The sequence below is a fragment of the Gadus chalcogrammus genome, chromosome 14, assembly GCF_026213295.1.
Source record: "Gadus chalcogrammus isolate NIFS_2021 chromosome 14, NIFS_Gcha_1.0, whole genome shotgun sequence".
Lineage (NCBI taxonomy): Eukaryota > Metazoa > Chordata > Actinopteri > Gadiformes > Gadidae > Gadus > Gadus chalcogrammus.
Genome location: NC_079425.1, coordinates 17,991,573 through 18,002,341, shown reverse-complemented (window position 1 = coordinate 18,002,341; position 10,769 = coordinate 17,991,573). Strand labels below are relative to the sequence as shown.

The 10,769-nt window shown below is 37.8% G+C and overlaps 1 protein-coding gene across 3 annotated transcripts; it reads left to right on the top strand.

Moving 5' to 3' along the window:
* The first annotated feature begins 616 nt into the window (after positions 1–616).
* slc38a9 (solute carrier family 38 member 9) lies at positions 617–10,380 on the top strand. 3 transcript variants are annotated; one of them, XM_056607282.1, is made up of 15 exons: positions 617–1,118; positions 2,505–2,658; positions 3,130–3,259; positions 3,721–3,839; positions 3,924–3,987; positions 4,095–4,188; positions 4,468–4,638; positions 4,740–4,787; positions 6,256–6,441; positions 7,637–7,744; positions 8,107–8,213; positions 8,379–8,492; positions 8,961–9,109; positions 9,235–9,324; positions 9,755–10,380. In XM_056607282.1, the coding sequence occupies exons 2-15, from the start codon at positions 2,561–2,563 to the stop codon at positions 9,918–9,920; spliced, it is 1,644 nt and encodes a 547-aa protein (XP_056463257.1). In that variant the 5' UTR covers positions 617–1,118; positions 2,505–2,560; the 3' UTR covers positions 9,921–10,380. The 3 variants fall into 3 exon arrangements, with proteins under 3 accessions (XP_056463257.1, XP_056463255.1, XP_056463256.1); XM_056607280.1 differs by having other exon boundaries at positions 617–1,242; XM_056607281.1 differs by having other exon boundaries at positions 617–2,658.
* Positions 10,381–10,769: the final 389 nt, after the last annotated feature.

Here is a 10,769-nt window from a genome sequence, read left to right as displayed (position 1 = left end):
CACCACTGTCACCAATGTCAATTTACTCGCTCACAAGATTACATTATTTATGTATACCTATTTATGTTTTACGTTTTTTTTAGGGTCAGCCCAGCAAACGGAGGCTTTTGTGCGCCTTAGGGTGGCGCACAAACATTTGTTTGCCGGTGGAAGGGATAGTGCCACTATCCAATGTTGTAAAATTAATGCACAACCGATCATTTGCAATGTTTGTAATTTTTAATGAACGTATATAATTGTATTTTATATGATATACTGATGTGTTCAAAGCACTGGTAGATTGTAGGCATATATGAATGAATGAATCAGATCATATATCCAAATAAATACACGTTTATCATCTCTTTTTTTTTTTCCCCCTGCATAATAGTAATCAACCGTACTGTAAATGTGATGCATGAATTAAGTTCTCAGACAATTTCACTTAGTTTTATAAAAATTGAATGGATTTTCCTTTTGATAAAGACAATTCGATCAACCACAACAAAGCTTTTGTGACTTCCCCAAAGAGGCTCCATGCGAAGGAGACATGACCGCATTCATAACAGACAAAAGTCAAATAAATATCGATCACTTGATTGCTGATCGATATTTATTCATAAGCGCACATGTGTTTACAAGCGGACACGCAGTATTAAAAAGCGGAAGCGGAAGCGCTTCCACACTACCAAGTCGTTCCCAAAGTCAGACGTTACAAACGCTAGGAAGCACTCGAGCTAGCACTCTAGTCTCATCTCCATAGGACGCGACTAGCAAGGACGCGTCCTAGCAAGGCTGCAGCCTTCACTTTGGGAAACAGCCTGGGTTAGGTTAAATGGCGTAGGAAGTAGTACGGAAGTGAGGAACATCACATCTATGCGTCACGTAAGCTGCCTTGCACAGAACCGGGCGGAAGTACCTGTACATGGAGGCTATTGGTCGGTCAGTCACCAACGTCTGACAGACAACATTCACGAACAAATAAGAGAGAAGCTGTTATGCCGCCTATTTATTTTGCACCGCCCAGTTCTTTGGTACCGCCAACCCCTAGGTCCACACGTTACAGTGTCGCAAGGACTGGGCTCACTGCTGTGTCAACAAAAACAGTCACGTGAATGAGACAGCGGAAATCAATTGTGGTGAGACTTCGCTGAGCGTTGTTTGTGATCTATAGAAAACGTTGTTTACCATACTATCAAGTCTATGGAAATATTGTTAGGGTAACGTTAGGTATCTGTTAGTTTGAAAACGTGACACTGAAAGGTAAGTAACCTAAACAACACCACGATTTAGTATTACCTATCGAATTGATCGGATATCAATTCATAATAACTTTTAACGTCAAACTTTAATCTTTCATAAATACGTCTGATTTTAGACCAGCCTTTATCTACACCTCAAATTTGTATATAGATTTGCATCCGAGTCTAAAAAGTTGGCGAATAGCCTATCCTTGTGTTGTCTATAATGCATAACATTGTATTTTGTTTTTCACTGCTTGTAACACTACAACGCTTGATGCATACTTCAAACGTTTGCAATCAAATATAACAATGCCTGCACATAATAAAGAGGACAACAGGCTGCACTTCTACAAGTAGAACATATCCAGGGGAGGGGACTATATATTTTACTTGAAAGGCCAAGAGTACTCAATATTGTTAAACTATGGTAAATACATTTAATGAAAATAATGGCTGACGAGTAGGCCTATGCACCTATTGCACACGAAATTGTTAACGCACATATTTGAATAGCTAAAACCGTTGGCTAAACCATGGAGCAATACTTAAAAAATATTACCGATTGGCTTAAATTAGTATTAGCCGGAATGCTAAAACACCTGTCCTGATAGTTACAATCAGGAAGTTTCGGCTGCTTATTTCCTTAAAGGATACATTTTCGACGTAACCAAAGTATTCAAGCATCCACAGATTGACTAGTGTAAACATCTTTATTTAGTGCCTTGGTACAGGATATTGGTTTTGCAATGCCACTTTGAACCACATTCGGCACCTGCAAGGTGTTAATTTCTGACGCTGTGGACAAATTTGCATAGTCGATTATTCGCTAAACCACCAACCTTTATTCGACCTTCAGAAAGGGGAATTTTGCACATCCCTGGAACTAGAAAACCCTGAACTTCAGTTTTCGAAGGCAATCCTGGCCAAGCTAGACGCGCTGCAGGAAAAGCCACACAACTATAAGTTGCGTTGGAAACCAGGGTCCAAGGTTTGGGAAGCTTGCCATCAAGCTGCATTATTCAAGTTGCTGTATAACCAGCAACAACACATCTCATAAAGAAGGACATTTGCTCATGTTTGTTCCTGTAGCGGCAGCTACTGCCTCTAAATAGGAACACAGCTATACATAGAGTGTGAACTTATAAAACACAATGACTCCAGTAGCATTATCATGAATTACACGCAACACAAATTATTCAAAAGATAAAGCTAACATGTTTCATGTGTGAACTGACCTTTTAAGCCTCCAAATATATTTTCTTTACTGTTTCATTTGCTTAGACCTATACGATCAAAGCCTCATTTGGGTAATGATTTCAAGACACTAACCAAGCATCATGGACGAGGACTGGAAACCACTTGTAAGCTCAGATCAAAATTCTGAGAGCTCAGACCGGAGGGACTCCACCGACTTTTTGGACTGCAAAGCTAAAAGGCAGGTTTACATCATGCACCACTTAATATTCTTGTCATAATAAAGATGAGGTGGCAGTAGCAGAAAAAGATGATCTTGTAATTACGTTTTTCCGCTGTGCACTAATTCTTGTTACCTGATGCTGCTAAATGGGTTTGATTATTAAATAAGGGAAGCTCAGCAATACAGAAACAACAGAGCTATCCAAAGCCTGCTCATCATCGCTGATCCTCATAATGTCATCCTCATCCAGTGCTTCCACAAATGTGTTTTAAATAGATTGAGAGGAATGGGTTGCGTTAAAGGAGAAATGTGTAGAATTTAATGGCCACTGGCAGAAATTGAATATTCATAAGTATGGTTTTAAAAGTGTATAATATGTATCGCGCCACACGAGTTACATCACCATCTATAACCAGCATCTAGTATATATTTTAACAAAAAATGAATTGGAGAAATAATAATCTAAAAATGTATTCTTTCTTTCTCAAGACCTTTTCATGTTGAGCCCAAGAACATAGTAAAAGATGACCTACGGGAGCGGGTTTCATCTGAAGCCTCCATTCTGAACAGCAGACTGCACTACTACAGTCGATTGACAGGGTCGTCAGATAGACTACTGGTATTTAAATCTCCCAATCAAAAACCCTTCTTCCCTGCTTACTCATGCATTTTATATAATTTTTTTAAGTGTCACTTTGTTTTGATGGGTATTTTTCCATTAAAACAACCTATCTGTTACTATTTTTAGATGGTGAGATGATATCAGTTAAGGTTATCTTGTGAGTTTACCCGTCTTTAAAGATAAATAATCATTTGTTCATTGATCCTTCCCTTTGCTTCTGATTGAACATGTATTGGACACATCCGTACAGGGTAATACATAGTTGTTTTTTTAAGGTTATAAAATAAGCTTGAACTTGAACATGAAAAGTATGGCTTCCTTGAAGTGAGCAGTTCTGTGTGGTAGCTCCATGCTCACAAAGGACTGTCTTCTTTATTTCCTTTTTCATTGATAAGTGATGTGAAATCTGATTTAAATCAAATTAAAATAAAACTGTACTTTTATGATCCTTCTATTAGAGCCCCCCTGACCATGTTATACCTCAACCGGAAGAGATTTACATTTACAGCCCTTTAGGGACCGCATTCAAAGTGAAAGGAGGGGATGGCGCCTCTAAAAACCCAAGTATTGTCACAATGTAAGAAATCATGGAAAGGGAGACATTTAGACTCATTGACCTTGTCGTTTAATTATTCATGGTGCTTGATTTTTTTCTTCAAAGATTTGCAATATGGAATACAATGATGGGCACGTCTATACTGAGTATACCTTGGGGTATAAAACAGGTAATTTCCAAACTGTACACATTACTACACTGTTGCTTACCTCTGTATGTTTTTTTGTTTATCCTGCAAAAAAAATATAAAAAATTAAAGAATTAAGTGTTTTTCAGGCTGGCTTCACTCTAGGAGTTCTTATTCTGAGCGCTATGGGGCTTCTGACCCTCTACTGCTGCTACAGAGTCCTGAAATCCCCCAAGTCAATACGTAAGTTGAGTTAGTTTGTGAGAGAGAGAGATACAGTATATCGTATAGATAAAATCGTTCATCAAACAGTCGTTACTTCTTATTAATACCCTTCACGTGATTGTACAAAGCTAAACATTTTATATGGGACTTTAAGGGGAAGACGAAAACATGGGTTGAAATATGTTTAATTCCTACACGTATTCAATGATACTTAATGAATGCTGCATCAAATTTGAATTGTGTCCAAGGGATATACAGAAACCTAACTTGTCTTTCTATTTTTGTCGATTTTCCAAGCCTACATTGACACATCTGATTGGGAATTCCCTGACGTGTGCAGGTATTACTTTGGTAAATGTGGACAGCTGTCCAGCCTGGTTTTCTCACTGGTGTCACTGTTAGGGGCAATGGTGGTCTACTGGGTCCTTATGTCCAACTTCCTCTACAACACTGGCAAATTCATATACAGTAAGTTCATGCCATGGTGCATATTTGTAATGATGCCGTAAATAATGTGGGCTGCAACAAAGCTCTTGATATTTTTCTTTTTGTTGACGATTGACTTTCAGACTATGAGCATAACATATCTGATCCTGACTTCGGAAGCAATACCTCGGGTAAGAACGAAGTCATCTTTCATATACCATAGAAGTATAGGCTCAGAGCGTTCAACTTCCACTTCTAGGGTATCCAGTTTGAAACCCAAACATGTGTATGAGTAGGGCTTTTGCCACACATATATCCAAGAAAGAGATCAAAATGCAACTCTGTAATCACAACACAATAATGGAACTACAGCTAAACAATTGTTGCATCATCCCGTTTCTGTAAACTATTTTTTTGTTATGGGACTGAGTAACCTTTCACTCAAAATAATATAACATTAAAAAAATAACATTGGCTTTACAATGCAATGAAATACACTGTGTTGAGCACAGCTTATGTGATAGACCTTTTGTGGCTGCTCGACAATCTTTTTTAGTTCATTGATATTTTACAGAAGTTAAGTATATCTACACTACAGTTTCAAACCTGTTGAGTGGTATATTTGTAAAAAAAAAATAGTGAGTCAAATCTTTGGGCAGCTGTTCGAACAATGCAGGAAAATAATTGTTTATGTTCTGCAGTCGTACTGTTAGTTTGAGCTTTGTCTGTCAAAATGTGGTCGTTATATTTCAATACAAATTATACAAAAATGTATATAGATATATTATTTGTATTTATTATTATAATCATTATTATTTAATTTTTTCAATATTTCCCTTCAAAGGGAACATGAACTATAGAGGACCAAGTGTGCTACAGAAAGAATTTATCGATGATAAATCTGTATCATAGCTCATGTGATTCTGTACCCATTGTGATGTGACAGCTCAGAGGAGCCTGGGTGTGGTTTCTGAAGGGAGATACCTACCTAATTGCTGTCTTATATTGTTCTGGCTAACAGTAGGGGAATGTGTTAACCAGCTGCTGATTCCCAGAAACTGTTCCCAAGGTATTAAATAAGGCTCACACCCATCTGATGGGGCTCACCTTGCAAACGAGAAGACCCTACAGAGATTAGTGGCAAGAAGCTATTGGCCGGCTATCCAAAGGTCCGTCAGAGAATACGTCTGCTGGCAGTGTGAAGAGTGGTCCCGAGCGCCTAGCCTAGTGTTGTGCTACAGCACATCGTTGTAAGAATACCAGCTCCTCTGGTTGACATCATGGAAACGATAACAAAAACGACGCAGCCCCAAACGGACAGATGGAATCCAAATCAAAAGAAAAATATCTCACATACTAATATGCAACTGTCCCAAATGTTTTGCTTTCATCAAGAAAACTATTTAATGATGAGACTTTATAGACGTTCCGGACAAAATGTTTGATCACTTATGGTATTGGTACTTGACATATTTTTTTGCTTTCATGCAGAGATATGATGGTTATTATTCCGTGATGTTCTTGACCATAGCTATTTATTTTTAATTTATCAAATAATTGAGATAGCTAATTTATTCAATTTGATGAGCTATTGAAAATATCTTTTTCACAAAGAATGTTTTAGTTTATTTATTTATTTGTTTCCCTTTATGTCAACAGTGATCTGTCCATACCAACTCCACAATAGCTCCATGGATATTAGCATCACTTCTAACAATACCTCAGATGCCCTTTTTCATTTTTGGTGGAGCAAGACCAACACAATACCCTTTTACCTCATCATCTTGTTGCTGCCTCTGCTGAACTTTCGCTCAGCCTCCTTCTTCGCAAGGTTCACATTTTTGGGTAAGTTTTTATAAACCACCCCTTTTCTCTTGCATTATGATAGGACTAATGTACGGCACACAAAAAAGAATACGATCAGTACTGTAGTATATTTTTCTTGATTTGACAGATAAACTGATAAACATGTAAAAAGAAAGAAAGAAGAAAGAAAAATTGGTTAATGGATGTATTTTGTCTAATAAACATACTATTAGAAATGTTTTCTAAATCTCCAAAGATTTTAATTAAATCAATGAAAGTAACACAATTTTGATTGAGCCAACTGATGAAAGCTCTTGCATTTGCAGTATATTGAATTTTAAGAACTGGGTGTCTGTGGCAACTTTTCCATCATGCATTCAAATCTTCAAGCGGCATAGTTAGTGCTCTCCCACTGTCTTGTTAGCCTGGTCCTACCAGACCATCGTACTTCATTTCATTTGTACAGAAGGTCTGGAACTGCTCAATTGACAAACGTTCACTCACTTGGAGGCGGGTGTCTGTAGAAGTTTTAAAATGATTGGATCTGCCCAGTGCCACTCTGGATCTGCCATAACCAATCGCATAGCGTTTGTTTGTGACTTATGTCATGCGACGGGACCGGCTCCTTCACCACTAACGGAGCCAGCTGGACAATCAAACTTTTCCCGAACCCGGTGGGGAGAAGCGCCACAACATCATTGCCACCAACAAAACTCTGCAAAGCTTGTTCTTGCTCAGGCTTTAATTGATCGATTTCCTGCAGCGATCCCATAACAGACCGAATAGCTTCTCTCGTATCCTTCTCCATTGTCTTCCTCTGACTACAACTGAATCTGGTGCGCGACCTAGACGTCATCGTTCTCAGCCACTCCCTCTGTTCTCTGATTGGACCGCCAGAAATCTGGTTTACATGGAACGCATTTACATTAAGCAGACCCAGACCTAGTACTGAAGTGAAATGAAAATTGAGCGGAAGTAGGTAGGTGGGCGGTGCAAGGCTACTGTCTTGTGCGTGTAGCGTTCCGTTTTTTTTGACCCATAGGTGCCGCCAAAGACAATGTTACGAGATCATTGAGAAAACAAATTTAATGTTCCATATAGATTTGATTTGCATTTCACAGTAGAAAAGGCCTTAAGGATGTGATGTAACAAATCTAACATTTTGCTTGATATACAATGTATTTTAAAAATGAAATGCAAATCTGAACCATAATGCAATATCTAATTTGTTTAGGTACTATATCAGTAATGTACCTGATCTTTCTGGTCACGCTTAAGGCCATTCAGCTGGGCTTCCACTTGGAATTCCACTGGTTTCACTCAAATGACTTCTTTGTTGCAGGTACAGTTGTGTTTTTTGAAATGATTGCTTTGTGATGTAGCTAAAACGGAAAAATTGGACCAACATAAAATGCCCCACGTTTGGTTTCTGTTATTAAGTGATGACCACCACATTTAGATGGATACGCTGAGAAATGTGTACATTTACGTTTTACTATCTTACCCAGATTCAGATGAGTTGTTTTATTCCAAATTTCTCAAGTCAAACTCCAATTTACATATATCTTGGCGTATCCCTTTTAAATGCAGTGGCATACATTTTCTACCTTTTTTACATTTTTCTTAAATACATTGTTTAATGCATTTGATTACATCACATCATTTTATATATAACGTTAATATTATCAATTTTAAATTTCCAAGAGTTCAGGACGCTGTTCCCTCAGCTGACCGGTGTTCTTACGTTGGCCTTTTTCATCCACAATTGTATCATTACCCTGATGAAGAACAATAGACATCAAGAAAACAATGTGAGTTATTTTCTTTTATACAGAGCTCTCTCTGTATTCCTTGTTGAAATTTGAAAAATATGAACTGTAGATTCGGTTAAATTAAATATGAAAAGACGTAGAAAAGTTAGCTAGTCTAAAAAACATTTAAAGGTAATTAAACTGTACTTTTTATTGTGCTTGCAGATCCGGGATCTGTCTGTGGCCTATCTCTTAGTTGGACTGACCTATCTTTATGTGGGAGTGTTGATCTTTGCATCTTTTCCCTCACCTCCGTTCTCCAAAGACTGCATTGAACCAGTAAGAATTCTACTCTTCCCTTTCAAATTTTCTTCCTCCACTTGCGTAGTAGCACCTGCACCGAACTCCCTAAGGCCTCTTCATTAAAGATATAATAAACATGCATCTAACAATTTAACAGCTGTGGAAAATAATTTGCCATTATTATTTTTTATTCAATAGTCCAGTGTTAAGTGTGATAATTCACTTGACCCAAACCAAAGTGAGGCGTCTCAAGGGCCACGCCACAGCCCTGTAGGGCGACATACCGTCACCTTCCTGTCAGCTCGAACCGTCATGCCACTCTGACCTCTCATTATAAAAGGCATTTTTGCCCTCACAACTGTGGGCGAAATGTTTTCTGTACATTTTAATTATATATTATCATCATTGTCAGTAGGATACGTTTTTATTGACCTTTCCTTAACGTATCGTCGTGGGATGTGTAATAAATAACCTATTTTTATTTATTTTTTTTACTCTTTGTAGAACTTCCTGGACAACTTCCCTAGCAGTGACGTCTTGGTGTTTATTGCTCGAGCATTCTTGTTATTCCAGATGACCTCAGTTTATCCATTGCTCGGCTATCTAGCCCGGGTCCAGATAATGGGATATCTATTTAACAACTCCTACCCCAGGTAACTGCATGACCAAAGTTAGTTTTTGATTTATATTAAATTAGATAAAATTCAACTCTTAAAAATCACAGCATGGACTTTGATCTGGGCTGTTTTATTTTTTTTTATTGTGATTGTCTCCTCAGTTTCTTCCACGTCATCACGTTGAATATCTTCATTGTTGCTGCGGGTGTCCTCATGGCCAAGTTTTATCCTGACATCGGATCCATCATAAGGTTGCTTTTCTATTTCTCTTTGTTCACTGACATTATGCAGTTTGCATTACGTAGTAACAGACCCTTTCCACCGAGTTTTTAATCGAGGAAACCAAACAGGTGTTGCTCATAACACTAATTATGGGTTTGCTACTTTTATTTACCAGGCAAAGGATGTAGACTTTATAAGTGTAGATGGCACACCATGACCATGGCCCTTTTCACAGATCAGGGTTACATTTACCAGTATGTGTTTCAAAGCACCAGCAGTGGTCAATGACCAGGGATTATCTTCACCAGTTATAAGTATATTACCTGTGCCCTGATACATAAGAGTAGCCGACCCATGATTAGTGTCATGAGCAACAAAGTGTTCGTTCTACAATGACACTTCTGTGAAAATGGTCAATCGGCTGCCTCTGATTGTTTTTTTTTCTGTTTCCACGTGCAGGTACTCTGGAGCAACATGTGGCCTGGCCTTGGTCTTTGTCTTGCCTGCTTTAGTGCACATGATATCGCTCAAGAGGCAAGGGGAGCTTAAATGGCCCTCAGCCATTTTTCATAGTCTTCTGATCCTGCTTGGTATAGCCAACCTACTGGGACAATTCTTCATGTAGACACTGACTGATTGGATATTTTCATAAATGGTTTTCAAAATTCTAAAACATGATGAGAACATCCCATTGAATCTATGACGTTGCTGAAAAGATCCTTAGAAGACTGTATTTTTTTATCCATTGCTGCCTTATGCTTTTACTTCGATTATTTTTTTCATGTCAATGGTATTAATTTCTTCTTTCAATAAATGGTGCGATAACCTATAATTAATTGAAAAATTTTGACATTTGCAGAATTATATATTTTAACATTGCAATAATCTCGGTCAAATAGGCATAATTTCCTATTGAAATTTGGTATGGGATCTCATTTTAATGTTAAGTCTGTGCTGAAACTGAATTCAGTTGTATGGGTGTACTCTATGAAAACAACTGTATATAAGGGTGCTATTGCTCACATTTTGCTTGTACAGCTGTCTTCAATTGTATTAAAGAGTCGTTATATGTGAGGTAATTAATTCCTCAAAGATAGAAATTATTCAAAACACTATTTTACTCATTTAAGTTTACACTCCGAGATGTATCTCCCCTCTTGAATGTATAAAGGGAATAAATGGAAACTGTTTACAATAACAAGACTACCAAAGGGAAACATTCTTTCCCCAATAGAGAAATACAAAGATTTTATACATGTCAACATTCAATAAGAGCATAGGCGTCGATTACGGGGGGGACGGGGGGGACATGTCCCCCCCACTATTTGAAAAACGAATTTTGTCCCCACCACTTTTAAAAAAGGAAAAAAAAAAAAAAAAAAATTAAAATCCCCACATACTCAACCGAAATCGTCGAGTCTAAAATCATGTGATAGGCGCGCTCGAAGACATAATTTATTAGATAGGCCTACCT

What these genes read in the sequence shown, in the direction of transcription:
- slc38a9 (XM_056607282.1), top strand. Translation starts at nt 2,561, where the DNA reads ATGGACGAGGACTGGAAACCACTTGTAAGCTCAGATCAAAATTCTGAG. An exon ending in GAAATCCCCCAAGTCAATAC is followed by an intron (nt 4,189 to 4,467) that starts GTAAGTTGAGTT and finishes CGATTTTCCAAG; the next exon opens with CCTACATTGACACATCTGAT. An exon ending in AAATGACTTCTTTGTTGCAG is followed by an intron (nt 7,745 to 8,106) that starts GTACAGTTGTGT and finishes TAAATTTCCAAG; the next exon opens with AGTTCAGGACGCTGTTCCCT.